General features: G+C 37.3%; 1 protein-coding gene across 1 annotated transcript in view; it reads left to right on the top strand.

Annotated features, from left to right (window-relative positions):
- The window catches only part of adgrv1 (adhesion G protein-coupled receptor V1), a 289,090-nt gene that overhangs the window by 56,187 nt on the left and 216,172 nt on the right, over positions 1–16,731 (top strand). Inside the window, 12 exon segments of the mRNA XM_056458383.1 lie at positions 1,072–1,092; positions 1,094–1,174; positions 1,176–1,220; positions 1,223–1,326; positions 1,328–1,496; positions 1,498–1,537; positions 1,540–1,636; positions 5,020–5,290; positions 10,919–11,149; positions 11,151–11,249; positions 13,035–13,211; positions 13,479–13,702. Coding sequence (XP_056314358.1) covers positions 1,072–1,092; positions 1,094–1,174; positions 1,176–1,220; positions 1,223–1,326; positions 1,328–1,496; positions 1,498–1,537; positions 1,540–1,636; positions 5,020–5,290; positions 10,919–11,149; positions 11,151–11,249; positions 13,035–13,211; positions 13,479–13,702 — 1,559 coding nt within the window.

Genomic DNA, 16,731 nt, shown 5'->3' with positions numbered 1-16,731 from the left:
ACTGAAAATATTCCTGAGAGATTTTGGTCCATATTGAGATGATATCCCAAAGGTGCTCTATTGGATTGAGAACTGGTGACCTGTGGAGGGCCATTTGAGTGCAGTTGAACTCATTGTCATGTTCAAGAAACCAGTATGAGATGATTCAGGTTTTATAACATGGCACGTTATTCCTACTGGAAGTAGCCATCAGAAGATGGGTACATTGTGGTCATAAAGAGATGGACATGGTCAGCAACCAATTTTCAGGTAGGCTGTGGCATTGACACAATGCTCAATTGGTACTAATGGGCCCAAGTGTGCCAAAAAAAATCCCCCCACACTAGTACACCACCAGCCTGAACCAGCTGATACAAGGCAGGATGGATCCATGCTTTCATGTTGTTGATGCCAAATTCTGACTCAAATTTTGTTGTACATTTAGACATGCTCTTCTGCATATCTCGGTTGTAATGAGGGGTTATTTGATTTACTGTTGCCTTCTATCAGCTCGAACCAATCTGGCTATTCTCATCTGACCTCTGGCATCAACAAGACCTTTGCGCCACAGAACTGCCACTCACTGGATATTTTCTCTTTTCAGACCATTCTCTGTAAACCCTAGAGATATTGTGCGTGAAAATCCCAGTAGATCAGAAGTTTTTGAAATACTCAGACCAGCCTATCTGGCGCCCAACAACCACGCCACATTTAAAGTTACTTAAATCACCTTTCGTCTTGACCATGTCTGCATGCCTAAATGCATTGAGTAGTTGGACAGGTGTACCTAATAAAGTGGCCAGTGAGTTTATATTTGACAGTACTCATTGTATTTCCCAATCTGTGTGTATTTTATAAAACAATTATAAACAAAATAATAAAAAAATAAATACAAACATGCTGAAATTGGTCAGAGGCATACTGATTTTTACTGAATAGACATAAATTATACATTTTTTCGAATAATTATTGTGTACATTCATTATTAATTTAAAAATCCAAGAATTTACTTGAAAAGCATTGGACTAATTGATTTAGGATGTCTGTCATTAATCTATAACATGTGTTGTTTTTAATCTTACACCTTCACAGCTTCCAGAGGATGATGAGATCTTTCACAGTGCAGTTGACAGAAGAAGCTGGCGGAGCTTTACTCAATCCTAACAGAAGCAGTGTGCAGATCAAGATCTCCCGTTAATGATGCTCCTATTCGGTTCTCCAAGCCCACACTAGTTGTACCTAGAGAACATTGGTTGTAATTTCTCTCACCGTTACTCGTGGCAGAACTGAGGATGGTCTTCTGATCGGATCTGATGACAAAACAGTGTCTGTGGCATATGTGGTCATACGGCAATGGGGCAGCTAGTGCTACACCGATGGCAGATTTTGTGGATCTACAGACAGAAAGGATGGTTGTTTTCCTTCCAGGGGTCCATGAAACAGACCTCCGCTTTAGCATTAGAGATGACAACATTCCTGAAATTGCAGAATCTTTCCAGGTGGTCTTCTGGAAGAAGAACTATATTAGGTGATGCAGTGCTGGTGACTCCAAGTTTGACCTGGTGACCATTGACACCAATGATAAGCCTTATGGTGTCCTGTCGATCAGTCCTTCCCCCATACAGCCACACATCATCAATGAAGACATGAACCCCATGTGAGTGAAGTGCTTTTTACAGTGAATTATTACTTTGATGTGTATGATCACAGCGGCTGTGATCAGTCTAGGCTTGTCCCTGATGAAGCGTATAATCACACCGGTGTGATCAGCTTCTAAATTCAAACCTGCTTTTCCATATTGGCTCATGCAGAGACAGAGAAATATGGTCACGACACTTGTCATGAATCACAATTTATCAGCGTTTTCAACCAAATAATGTTTCATTTAAAAACATTTAAATGCACATAAGTACTAGCAAACATAACTTTCATAGTTTTTAAATTACACTGATGTCTATAGAGATGGTAATAATAATAATTTTTAAATATTATCAGACAATGTGCTTTATTCACTACAGATACACACTTTAGGTTACTAGAGAATTTACTCATAGAGCATTATTCTTTTGCGAGGAAAAATAGAGGTTTAGTTTCATGTATTTGAGGAGAAGTTGATGAATTAACATGTTGTAAATTCAGTAGCTTTAATCTTTAACATGGCGACACCCATCACCCAATAATATGATCTCTATTAAGCTTTTTAAATGACAAAATGCATGTTCTAACACATATTGAGAATTGAAATACCAGATATCTCAAAATATGAGGACATTTGTCAACTTTTGTAAAAACTGAAAAAAAAAAAACTATATATGCGGTGTTGTAAGGTTGCATGATAAACTAGATGCATCAGCATGAATCTTTAAAGCTGTAAAGTTCGGATGCTGACTATGGAGGTGAGGATCCAATTGCAGAGTCTTTATTAAAAGAGTAGTCATGCAAGGCAAGGGTTAATCACATGAGCAAACAGAATTCATCAAGGGAAATCCAAAAAACCCCAAAAAAAAACAGACAAGAGATCAGTTCAGGCGGCTAACATCAAAAATCAGTAAGCAAAGCAAGGATCAACATGGCACAGGAAAACAAGGTGAGAAAAATGCTTCATAATGGTTACAGGAACAACAAGACTCAGCTCTGTGTGTGGTGTATTTATAGTCCATGTAATCAGTTCATAATGATCTTCCGGCTGTGTGTGTAATCAATGTCCAAACAGGAACAGGTGTGTGAGGGCTGTGTGTGTAATCAATGTCAAACAGGAATAGGTGTGTGAGGTGCATGACAGGATTTGTATAATTCGTAATGTTGGCTGATTTGTAGTTCTCCAGCGATCCGCAGTAGCTTGATCATTGGTGATGAAACAAGCGACACGTTCTAAATAAATTCACATTTAAAAAACTCAGGCTGGGTCAGCAGAAGTATTTAAAACATTTATTTGAGAGGGTTAATGAGACTTGCATTAATGTTTTAAAGTGTGTTATGAAGTCATTATTTGATCTGTGTAAAACTCTATATAACATGATATATATGTTGTGTTTATAAGTTGCAAGCAATGTGTGCTTATGCTCATTTGTAAAAAATCTAGTTTTTTTTATATATCTTACTTTGATTATTCAGCTACTCAGCTAATATGAAAACGACTGTCACATTTCCTACTTCCTCTGAAAGCCCACCCTCAAGAGGCTCTGACTGGTCAGCTAACATAATATGCTGTGATTTGTGGATCGGCTCCATTTCACCAGAAAAAGCGTCACGCCCTACAAGCACGCGCTGTCAGTCAGAGCAGCTGTTAACCATATCAGTGTGAGCCTGAATCAGACAGAAAATGAAAAGCACACAGCTGAACCTCACGCTTGCTCTCTAAAATAAAATCTGACATGTGTTTTTTACATATATTTGAATGAGCATGTGTAAGTGATATTATTTACTTACGCATGTGATTTACTTACGCATGTTATTTGATATGTAGAATGCAGTGAAAGCAGCCGCATAGAGAGACACTGCAGTGCTGGTGAAGATTGTGGGTGTTTACAGGGGTTTGACAGATAAATATTCATTAGCAGCTAAGTTTTTTAATGGTGCCAAACAGCATTTTTTGTTGTTTACATCCTTGTTTACATCCTTGCTACAACATACTATTAACGCTAAGAACTGTGCATGTAATAGATCAAATTTAACAAACAAAAAATACTTACAGGTTGTGGCTCACAATCCACAGCTTCAGCAAGTATGGTTGGAGCTACTCCTTCTTTGAGGAGTTTTAAGCTGAATCCAGCACTGAACTGGGAGAGATTCTGGAAGCTGTCCTTTGTCAAATGCTGGAGCTATATCTTTTTTTTTTTTTATAATTCTCTGGAACATAATTAAAATTAAATTGTTAGCACTTCTCTCTTAGTGTTGTGTCCTTTGGAAACCCAAATACAGAAACAGAAGAAGCTCTGTGGAAAAAGCAGCGTGTATATGCCATTTTTAGCTTTCTTGTTATAGCATTACAACTCCTCTGGCCATGGCCCATGCAGTGTATGCACGTAGTGTATGCACATAACCTGAATCATTGTGATCTCACTTGCCCGGATGTTTTTTTTTTTTTTTTTTTTTTGTAGTCCCCCAAACTACGTTTGGTCTACCCTGCTGAAAAATCCAGCTTAAACCAGCCTAGGCTGGTTGGCTAGTTTAGCTGGTTGACCAGCCTGGTTTTTAGAGGGGTTTGGGCCATTTCCAGGCTGGTTTCCAGCCATTTCCAGCCTGGTCTTAGCTAGTCAGGCAGAAAAAAATGACCAGCTAAATCCAGCTAAAACCAACTTGACCAGCCTGGTTTTAGCTGGGCTCCCAGCCTGTCTAGGCTGGTTCAAGCTGGTTTTAGCTGGTCATTTTCCAGCCTGACCAGCTAAGACCAGGCTGGAAATGGCTGGAAACCCCTCTAAACCAGGCTGGTCAACCAGCTAAAAACAGTCAACCAGCCTAGGCTGGTTTAAGCAGTTTTTTTTCCGTAGGGTAGGCTTTGCTAAGCTGGCTCTGTAAAAGCCAATGTGTCCCTTTGCAATGAACTTTGAGCATATTACATTCAGAGATGTTGTTTATGTTCACACAGCTACATTACCATCAACTAAAGTTTAAAATATGATATCAAAGTGGACCACCCCTTTAAAGTGTACTTGTTCTGACTAAATATAATATGTCAACTTTTAAATACAATGTTTTAAGTGTATTTTTTTTCCTGACTAAATATAATATGTCTTTACAATGAAGTCCAGGGCAAATTTACATTACCTGACTCTACCCAAGCAATAATATTTGTTCAACATTTGATTTATTGTAATTTATACAGTGTGGAAGCTCTGCTATCATTAATTTTGATTGCCTGCTACTTTGTCTTTTAGTGCAGCCTATTACTCTCAATAAGGACTAATACATTACACAGGAAGCTGGCCATTTTAGTCTTGTTTTAATGTTGATTAAAAATAAACCTGTACCAGTGGTAAGTGCAGAACAGTGCAGGTTTTATCTGCAGTATCTCTAATCTCTGCTTATTTCATATCTCAGATATGAAGGCATGATCATTGTAAGGAATGGAGGAACACATGGAGCTGTTTCTGTTCAGTGGAACATCACAAGAAACTCCACGGACAGATCTCCGGTCTCTGCCGATCTTAACCCTGCAGCAGGTACCTTGAGGTTTTCTGAGGGCCAGATGAGTTCTGTGCTGCCTTTAAACATCACCCAGGACAGCCTCCCAGAAGAGGCCGAGGCTTTTCTCCTCAAACTGATCCCAGGATCTGTACAAGGAGGAGCTGAAGTGGATGAGCCGATGGAAGTAAGTGCTTCATTTTTTTTTTAGAAAATGTATTTGGATTACAGCGGCGGCTCAATTCTGAGGTGGATTTGGTTTTGAAAGATGAGTGTGAGTTGACGTTGATGACAGCTGAAGGAAAATGTTATTATTCATGATATGCCCGGGCACTGGTTGTCTTACATGTTGAAATGTCACCCGCTTTGATGGTATTCTAGACCTTTATGCTTAGTTTGGTTGCAGATCCTTCTTGGACCTCTCTGGGAGGTTTGTGGTGAGACATCCAGGGAGGTTGTTGTCTTATTCTGGCTCAGACCTCTTGTCAAGGAGGAAGTTCCTGGATTCGAGCTGGTTCTTAGTTACCATCTGGGCAGCACTCAGTCCATTTAAGCGGATGTGGAGTAAAATGAGACACATGTGTCTTTCTGGCACAGCGGCATCACAGAATGCTCGAGTGTCACTTGGGTGTTCCCTTCATGTGGTCCCAGCACAAAATAACCCACAGCAGAGCCTGTGTGTGGCTGTGTGTTCTTTTTATATCATGTCTGTTGCGAGTTTTGATTATGTGTGAAAGGAGTGGATAGATCTCACTGTTTATGTTAAACCATCCATTTCCTATAAATGTCAGCAGTTTAATAACCAAATTAGCTATGCGGGATGCGATCACAAAAGTCTTGATTAGGGTTGCATGGGCGTGGAAATTAGCCGTAACTGAGCCTGAGATTAATATAGTCTGCTAAATACAAATCTAGGTTTTTCTTTTTACAAAATCATTAGCAGTTCTGAGTGTCCAAAATCCTCATGGCCAGCAAACTCCAGTTCATTCATTCATTCATTTTCTTTCCGGTTTAGTCCCTTTATTAATCTGTGGTCGCCACAGTGGATTTAAACCGCCAACTTATCCAGCATATGTTACACACAGCGGATGACTTTTCAGCTGCAACCCATCACTGGGAAACACCCATACACTCCCATTCACACTCGTACACTAAGGACAATTTAGCTTACCAAATTCACCTATAGCGCATATCTTTGGACTTGTGGGGGAAACCGGAGCACCCGGACGAAACCCACTCGAACATGGGGAGAACATGCAAATTCACAACTGACCCAGCTGAGGCTTCGAACCAGTGACCTTCTTGCTGTGAGGTGATCGTGCTACCCACTGCGCCACAGAGAAATGCAAACTCCAGTTATTGTCATTTATTTTATATTGTCAACCCAAATAGTTGAATTTAATTGACAATTGTGTGGTGTTTTATTAAAAATGTTAGTATGTACATAAAATGTTTCACCACACTAAAAATATTTTAGTATGGTTTATGTTCATGCAAGCGAGACAAATGTGGTGCTACACGACAAGAGGAGGCACCAATAATGGTCCGTACTCCATACTCAATCAAGCAATACAACTGTTTATTGCTGCGTACACACAGCTGATATCAATTATCAATTAGTCAATAATCATGAATAATAATACTCATGAGCATCATTAATAGAAAAACAACAAAGATGCATAAAAGGCTTTTAATGCATAATAAAGTAATAATGATGAACTGAATAAAAGGCAGGTTAAGAATAAGTACACTGTAAAACCCAACAGTCAACTTTATCAAATGAAATGAGTGTAGTTAACTCAAAATTGACTGAAAGTTAATTCTACTCATTTGAAAAGAGTTTTGAACTCAGTGTGAAGGTAATGCGTTAATTAAATACCTCATTACTTCAGCTTAAATGGAGTAAACTCACAGTACTCATATAGATTAGGTAGCAATCGGTTTCCTCAAACAGTTTGAGTTGCCTTAACTTATTGGGTTTTTACAGTACTTAGTTGGTTTGAGTTCTCTTCGTTTATTGGATTTTACTGTGCTCAAATTGTTTCATTTACTCAAATGGATTAAGTTCACAGTACTCATTAGGATTCGTTTTTGAACTTAAATCGTTTGTTGCAATCGGTTTCCTCAAAGTGTTTGAGTTACCTTAACTTTTTGGGTTTTACAGTGTAAGAAAACCCCAAGCTTTTTGATATAAGTATACACAACCTTAGAAACGTGCCATCATTTTCCTCTTCAAAGACTTGGGAGCCTGTTGCAGTCACATTGGAAAACCAACCCCGTGTGTCCGAGTTTGCCAGGCGATGGACACTTATCCACGGCTGAGCTTCCAATGTTTTAGTAAGAACCCTCACCTTATAGTCAAATTTAAGTGCTGGCCAAACGTTGGCTTATTAGGTAAGAGAGAAGAGTGCATTAACATTTAATTACAAAAAGTACTGTGTTGATTGCAGTGGTTAAGATTAGGTTTAAGAGTGTTACTATACCTAGGGTTTACCCAGTTTACGCACTGATGCTGATAAGTAAATATTACATACACATGAAACAGGAGTGTAAAAATAAAGTAGTACCAAATTTGCCCACAGGAGTTTCATTCTCTATAAAAAATGCAGTTCGCATAACCAGTCCTTCACCTGACCTCAATTTGTCCTCTGTACATAGGAACCCATAACACACAGCAATAAAACAAATGTCACCATTCATTACAGTGCCTGTACCATCAGGATATCTGTGTAAAAACTAATCTTAGAAAAGCCTTCTCTTTCATTAGCCCTCACGAGAGTTTAAAAATAGCCTTCATGAGCTAGTTTATTACTCTGTCATTTACTCAGACCTCATCAGACTAAGGCACAAAACCTCTCTAAATATTTGTAGTACTGCCATTTGGGTATTTTGTTCAATAAATTTAGGGACTTTTGAGTTGAATACGCTCCTCATACTTAACGATGAGATATAGTTTAAACAAACTCAAAATCAGGTTGACCAAATTGTTTAAAGATTTTCTTGGGAATCTTTACCCGGTTCACTTCTTCAGTTCAGTCCATGAAGGTCTGATGTAATTGTTACATGACCACATAGAAGAGTTGCTTTTTAGTAAAATTTACAAATGTTTTTTCTACTTCAAAAGTTACACTGATATGTACAGCTCACTGTAAATGATAAAAGGTTGTGATTTTTATACACTGGAAAACCCAATAGACTTTACTAGTAAATTTATGCTTTGAAATCAGAAATAATGTCATACCTGTCAACATTGGGATGTAAAAATAAGGGATAAAAAATCCCCAAATTACTAAATAAGTTCATCTGGAGCTGTTTCATTAAAAGTAAATAACCTTTGAAAGGTAATAAGTTTTATTATTATCATTATTATTATTTACAAAGGATAGAATAAATAGTATACATTAGAAAAAGCTGCAAATAAATTAGAATTACGTTAAAGAGCAACAAATTTTTTATTATAAGATCTATAAGATTATAGATTATAAGATATTTAGATCAGATTTATTATTAGATTTTTTATTTGCATACATTAAATAACAGAGCTGTCACTTTAAAAATGCACAGATCTATAATGAAAGCATTTGATTGCTTTCCTAACTTTGTACGCTCATTTTAGACAAAATCTTTTACAAACATCGTAACCACCTCGTTGACCTTTTTTCATCCATAGGTTATCATTATTGTTTAAATTGCTTATTATTATTTGTCAGAGTTGTGTCAGGATATTATTCATTGCAAGCGTGGGCAATAAAATTTTTTTTCAAGGAGTGCACCTTAAAGGGCTAACAATGGAAGAAATCTCTATAACCTTAAAGCAATGTAATAGTTCAAAATGACTAGTACCGTCGAATGTGCCGCCACCATGAGACAAAGGGACTACTGAAATAGTTTTTTTGGTTGTAACAGCATTTGAAAATGGGGGTGTGTGGCGGGGGGGGGGGGGGGGGGGGTTGTGGGGGGGGGGGGGTGGGAAAAACGGATGGGATGCAAACACATGGAAAATAACCCTAAATAACCTACTAATTGTAATTGAAGATGATATAACCACACAAAGTAATATAATTCCTTCATAAATCATTGTAACTTATTTACACGCTTTATTATTTATTATTGTACATTTGTTAACAGTGAAAAGTAATAAAGAAAGAAAAGAATAAAGAAAAGAAAAGACAACTGAAGTCATAAAAGTGCAATCATAAATAAATAAATAAATAAATAAATAAATAAATAAATAAATAAATAAATAAATAAATAAATAAATAATAAACAAAATAATTTCCCAGTGACATGTTGCAGCTGGAAGGGCATCCTTATCCAGCAAAAGATATGCTGGATACGTTGGTGGTTCATTCCGTTGTGGCGACCCCTGGTTAATAAAGGGACTAAGCAGAAAATAAAATAAATAAATAAATAAATAAAGCAGTGTTTTAGACTAAAGGTGCTTTCACACCTAGACATTTGTTTCAGAACCTGTCTCGTTTGCCCAGTTAGCGTGCTTCGTTTGGTATATGTAAATCCAGTAGTTGCGATCGGATCTGCGCCAAATCAATTGCTCCGAGATCACCTGAATGAGGTGATCTCGGCTCAATTAAAATTAAATCTCGAATGGATCGATTGTAGTGAGCAAGCAAAACGATCCAACAAACTAACGAACCAGGCTATTTCACAGTGTATTGTGGTTACGTAATAGCCATATATATGGCTATATGAAGAGAGAATTATGAGTAGGGCGGGATGCCATCATTCCTACCAGTAAATGTGCATTTCATGTCTAATACGAAAGTGAAAGCATGCTGAAATCCATTAGGAAATTAGCATCAGATAACTTTTTCATATTTTAATCTTATAATATTTTGTATGAGGCCTATTGAGTTGTTCATTTCTGCACTGACACCTCAAAAGAAATATCAACATCTGCTTCACAGTCTGACTGCAGTCTCAGTTCATCTGTTATTTTTCTCCATAATGTAAACCTATACAGCTTAATTCTAGCCAATGTTTTTTTATAGATTGATTGATTCAATTGATAGATTTTTATAAAAGACCTCTCTGATTTATATTTGAGTGTCAAAATTAAAGTTCACCTTTTCGCTTATAATGTCTTATTGCTTACCAATATAAATTAAAATAATAACTGACAGCTGAGCGGAATCCATGGGATATAAGCCCTGAAAGTCTGACCAATGTGAGGAGAGTTTACTTGCATATAAACAATTTGGTCCTTTTAAAAACGTTGCCATGTGAAATCGAACTGCACCAGGAATGAAAATAAACATTGTAACAATTGTAATCCCTGTTTCGGAACAAAACAATTGATCTACATTTGTGAAAGCACCCTAAATATAGAGAGACATGCAAATAATTTGTTATTTTAAAATGACAGGAAAATAGGCAATAAATAATCGTTGTTTTTATTTACATTTTCTTTGTTGATTGTATGAGCTTACACAATGTGTAATAGATGCATTTATTTAGGCCAATTAATTAATGTGAATTCAGCAGAATTTAATCCAAACTTTTTTAGAATGCAATTCTTCACTTAGCCTATTTTAAAATCTTTCTTTGAATCTGAAAATATTTTTATTTTGAAACCTTAATTAAAATATTACAACATAATATGGCGCTCTACAGAGTTTTTATGAAGTAAAATGTTACAAATTGCTAAGAGATTATGTTACATAAAAGACATACTTTCTATCTCAAATGTTAGCAAATATCAGCACTGGGTCATATTTAACTGACAATGCAAATGGGGCTTATAAGCCTGCTTAAAAAAGGTGTAAGAAAACTAAACTGTATTGTTTGTCCTTCACAGATGGTGTTCTTTATTCAGGACAGTGATGATGTTTATGGTCGATTTGGCTTTCATCCAAAAGAGAATCAGAGTATTCAGAGTCAGCCAGAGGGGCGATTCCTGTCCCTGAGCTTCCTCAGAGAAGGGGGAACTTTGGGAGAGGTACGACTTACACTGACCGCCCTCTACATACCTGCTCGACCGCTGGACCCTTCACGAGCCCGAGATGGGGTGCTGAATGGCACCAGTGTCAAACACTGTACTGTTCAGTTCCGGTCAGTCACGAGCTCAACTCATCCTGCCCATCCGCAATGATGCCTTCCTGCAGAACGGGGCTCATTTCCGCATACAGGTAGGATAAACTGTTCAAACCATAAGGACTGCATGTATATACAACCCCAAATCAGAAAAAGTTGGTACAGTACGGAAAACGCAAATAAAAAAAAAATATAAAGTTTTGATTTTTACTTTTACTTTGACTTGTATTTCATTGCAGACAATACAACAAACATTATTTAATGTGTTTCTCATGATTTTTATTTGTATTTTTTAAATAAACACGTATTCCAAGTTTGGTTCTTGCAACGCATTTAAAAAAGTTTGCAAAGTAAAGCATTTACCCCTTTGTTATGTTGCCATTCCATTTCACAACACTTAAATATGTTTAATGATTGAAGACATCAAGTGATGAAGGGTTTCAGGTGTAATTTTGTCCCATTCTTCCTACAAACAAGGTAACGGTATGGGGTGTTCATTGTCGCATTTTACGCTTCAAAATGCGCCACACATTCTCTATTGGAGACAGGTCAGGACTGCAGGCAGGCCAGTCAAGTACCTGTATCCTGAATCTTTTAATGATGCTATGCACTTTGAAGGTGAAATATCCAAATAAATGGATTTGAGGAACTTGTTTTTAAACACTTACATGATTTTCTCACGTATTTGTTGGCAAACTGGCGATCCTCGCCCCATCTTTGCTTCTGAAGGTCTAGACATTTTTTTGGATTCTGCTTTTGTACCAAATCATAATTGCAATCACGTGTGATGTTTCACATCACATCATTATTTAACCAATTAGCCTATTAGCCCAAAATTCTCCTGTCCAAACTTTTTTTTTAAATGTGTTGCAAGAACCAAAATTAGCGTACATGTTTAAAAAAAATATATAATAATAAAAATCATGAGGATTAAATAATGTTTGTTTTATTGTCTGCAATGAAATACAAGTCAAAGTGATTTTAGAGATCACTACATTTTTTATTTGCATTTTCCATACTGTCCCAACTTTTTTAATTTGGGGTTGTATGTAATTTTAAGTGGTGGTTCATTCCGCTGTGGCGACCCCAGATTAATAAAGGGACTAAGCCAAAAAGAAAATGCATGAATTAATGTAATTTTAAGCTAGATTTATTTTGAATTGATTAACGTTTTTAAAAAATCGGTTTTATTTACTATATAAATTAGCAATATCATGTTAATATACATTACTGTTTAAAGTTCGGGATCAGTCATTTAAAACATTTTTTTTAATAATAATTATTGTCATACTATTTTACATTACTATCATATCAGCATTATTTTTATAGTATTTGATTCAACCTTGGTGAACATAGCAGACTTAAATAGCTGTCTGAGGCTTGTGGCCTGTTGACAGGACTTAAAGAGTTCAAATGCAAAAGCCTCTAAAAGTGACATCCACATTTTTCTTTTAAAATGAGCATTTTTCTTACACTGCTGTGTCTAGGGTCAGTAATTTGACTTTTTTTATGGAATTTTATTTATTTATTTGATGTAAAGTTCTTTTCTTTCAAGGGATTGTTTTTTTTTTTCAATATAGATTGGTGGGATTTTTTTCTCTGAAATCCTACAAAAAAAGCAGGATGCTCCCCCTGAAAATGCACTTTTGTCCAGGATGCAGCATATTACTTTGCTCAAAGCAGGGTACTGGGAATTGTGTAAATGTCAACCCTTCCAAACATTTGTTTACTTCAAGTTATCAACCACCACTGTCTTTCATTGTGAACATAAATAAAAAAATAAATCCCACACCAGAAACATTGTAATGAAGTCCTGCAAGAGAGCTGCGGGTATGCAGCCATCTTGTCTATTCTTGTAACAGATTTTTGTCTCTACATAGTTGGACAGTGTGGAGTTGGTAAACATCACTCCACCAATCCCATCTGTGAGTCCACGCTTTGCAGGAGCTTTGAACATCTCCCTGATCATCACTCCTGATATTGCTAACGGAGAGATCGGCTTTACCAGCAATCAGACAGTGGTGGCCCTGGAACCTGAAGATTCAAACTCCAGCCTGGTATACAACACTCTCATGAACATTTTATTTTCTCTACTGTACATTATTTAACATGAATTTAATTGTTGCCTAAATGAAAAGTTCACAGTTCTCCCTAAAATAGCAATTCTATCTTTGCTTACTAACCATTTTTTTGTCATTTTACTATCCCTTTAAATGCTTAACTTTAGAGTAAACTTTAGAGTAAAATATCAGATTTGTGTACTTGAATGGTCCAATTATGGATAATTATGAACAATTATGTTTTTTTTTTCTCTCTGTACATAGATAACTCTTCAGCTGAGGCGGGATGGCACTGATGGCCAGGCGGTGGTCTTCTGGAGTCTCAGACCCACTGGTGAAAATAAAGAGGATGTCACTAAGGGAGATATTTCTCCATTCACTGGATCAGTCACGTTCTTCTCTGGACAAAGTGAAGCTGTGATTAACCTCACCGTATTGGCTGACAACATTCCAGAAATCAATGAGACCATCATTCTTACGTTAGACAGGTTTGTTTTATTTTTAATTTTTATAAGATCCAGACCTACAGTACTAATGAGCGATGTACAGTGCATCCGGAAAGCATTCATAGCGCTCACTTTTTCTAAATATTTTTGTTACAGCCTTTTTCCAAAATGGATTAAATTAATGTATTTCCTCAAAATTCTACACACAATACCCCATAATGACAATGTGATAAAAAAGTTTTTGAAATTGTTGCAAGTTTATTAAAAATAAAAACCTGAAATATCACATGTACATAAGTATTGCCAGCCTTTGCTCAATACTTTGTTGATGCACCTTTGGAAGCAATTCTAGCCTCAAGTCTTTTTGAAAATGATGCCACAACCTTGGCACACCTGTCTTTGGGAATTTTTGCCTCATCTTCTTTGCAGTACCTCTCAGGCTCTATCAGAATGGATAGAAAGCAACTGTGTACAGCCATTTTCAGATCTCTCCAGAGATGTTCAATATGATTTAGGTCTGGGCTCTGGCTGGGCAACTCAAGGACATTCACTGAGTTGTGAAGCCACTCCATTGATATTTTAGCGGTATGCTTCGGGTCATTGTCCTGCTGGAAGATGAATCATCGCCCCAGTCTGTGGTCAAGAGCACCATTCAAGGTTTCATTCAGGATGTCTCTGTACATTGCTGCATTCATCTTTCCCTCTATCCTGACTAATCTTCCAGTTCCTGCTGCTGAAAAACATCCCCAAAGCATGATGCTGCCACCACCATGCATCACTGTAGGGATGGTATTAGTCTAGTGATGAGTGGTGCCTGGTTTTCTCCAAACGTAACACCTGGCATTCACTTCAAAGGGTTCAATTTTAGTCTCATCAGACCTTCAGATGCCTTTTTGCAAATTCCAGGTGGGGAGTAGCTTCCGTCTTGTACTTCTGTAAGGTTCTCCTCTCTCCACAGAAGAACGCTGGAGCTCAGACAGAGTGACAGTCGGGTTATTGATCACCTCCCTGACTAAGGCCCTTCTCCCCCAATCACTCAGCTTAGATGGGCGGCCAGCTCTAGGAAGACTCCTGGTGGTTCCAAACATCTTTCCCTATGGATGATGGAGGCCACTGTGCTCATTGGAACTTTCAGAGCAGCATAAATATTTCTGTAACCTTCCCCAGCCTTGTGCCTTGAGACAATCCTGTCTCAGAGGTCTACAGACAGTTTCTTTGTCTTCATGCTTTGGTTTTTGCTTTGACAAGCACTGTAAACCCTGGGACCTTATATAGACAGGTGTATGCCTCTTCAAATCTTGTCCAATCAACTGAATTTACCACAGGTGAACACCAATTAAGCCGCTGAAACATCTCAAGAATGATCAGTGGAAACACAATGTACCTGAGCTCAATTTAGAGCTTCACGGCAAAGGCTGTGAATACCTATGTACATGTGATTTTTCAGGTTTTTTATTTTTAATAAATTTGCCAAAATTTCAAAAAATCTTTTTTACATTGTCATTATGGGGTATTGTGGGTAGAATTTTGTGCAAATAAATGAATTTAATCCATTTTGGAATAAGGCTGTAACATAAAAAAAAAGTGGAAAATGTGAAGTGCTATGAATACTTTCCGGATGCACTGTGGATGTCCAAATACCTTTTGAATTCACTGGTTTTGTTTTAATCCTCATGAAATGTATTTTATGAAATGTAACGTAAATTCTGCTTTTAAATAATAGGTCACCTAAAGGTTTCATCATGACTCATGAGCCACGGTTGTGTTCAAATCGGCATACATGTTTACAAAGTGCACTAGTAATTAGGGGAACAATTGTCAATATGAAGATTGCTAAAACTGAACTGTAAAAATACTTTGAAAGCAAATGACACCTAAGAGAGATAAATTTTATGTTTTTTTGTTTTTTTTAATCATTCCAAGTTTAGATGTTAGAATGTTCCAAATGAATAGGGCATAGTGGAGATACCTGGAGATAAAACACAGCCAGGAAATATGCTTCTAACTACTGCTCTAGAGCTGTAGTTTCAAGCGTAAAAGTTTGCGATGCAGTTTGCGAATATTTGTTAAAAACGATGGATTTGGGAAACGGCAAATCATCAAACTTGTTTGTAATGACGGAACTTGCGACCTTAGTTGGCTAACAATCATTTTTGGAAACGCACCCCTGGAGTGGACATTCATCAGAAAACCTACGCAATCCTTACCTTGTACAAACAAACACGGATTAATACATTCATTGCAGTATTGATTCATCTCTAATAAAGTTGGTTAATGAAAGTAAGTTAATATTTATTAGTTCTGACGGTGCATTGACTAACGTAAACAAGCACAGCTTTGGATTTTAAAAGTTTCAAAATAATTAGCAAATGTATTGTTGATTCTTAGTTCATGTTAGTAAATACATTATCTTACATCGACTAATGACTAATTTCGGAGGCATCGAAAATGTTGTTTTATCTTATAATCATTGTGCTGGGACATTCTTTGCCCTTTCCCTCACTCCTCCTTCACAGGGTAGAAACCGCCCGTTTTGTAGTGTACTTCGGGTAAGTGCATCCTAGAGAGACTCTGTCCTATTGTGTGCTGTGAATCAACTCTTTATGTGGAAAAGCCTCCACTCTGAACTTGCAGGGCCTTTGTTTTAATGTTTCGATGAGGGATGTCTCTTTTATCTGAGTGTGTGAAGTGAATAGCAAGTGTGTGTTTGTATATGTTTGGGGTTGATGCACTTGGGTGCAGGCAAACGCTGCTTGTACTCATTTAGTACCTCATTTACGGAGTTCCTTTATCCTGTCCTGTAAAAACTTCAGTGTTTGTATGCATGCAGCACATCCTCCGAATGCGTTTGTTTGGAGCACTTCTCCCACAAGCTCTTTGTCAGCCATTTTACTAATTATCTGGAGCCTTCAATGCTGGCACAGACCAAGCCGTGTGTGCTTAACACACAGGACCCCCGCTGAGGAGGGAGGATAGTGGGCCACTCAAAAACATGACTTGTCAAGTCACCATAACCAAAAGGCCTTAGGCCAGGCATATTTAAGACACTTTCGGATTACAGTGTGACCACA

Source organism: Danio aesculapii, chromosome 5, assembly GCF_903798145.1.
Source record: "Danio aesculapii chromosome 5, fDanAes4.1, whole genome shotgun sequence".
NCBI classification, from domain to species: Eukaryota; Metazoa; Chordata; class Actinopteri; order Cypriniformes; family Danionidae; genus Danio; species Danio aesculapii.
Note: the sequence above shows the minus strand (reverse complement) of the source record. Positions and strands in the feature narration are given on the sequence as shown.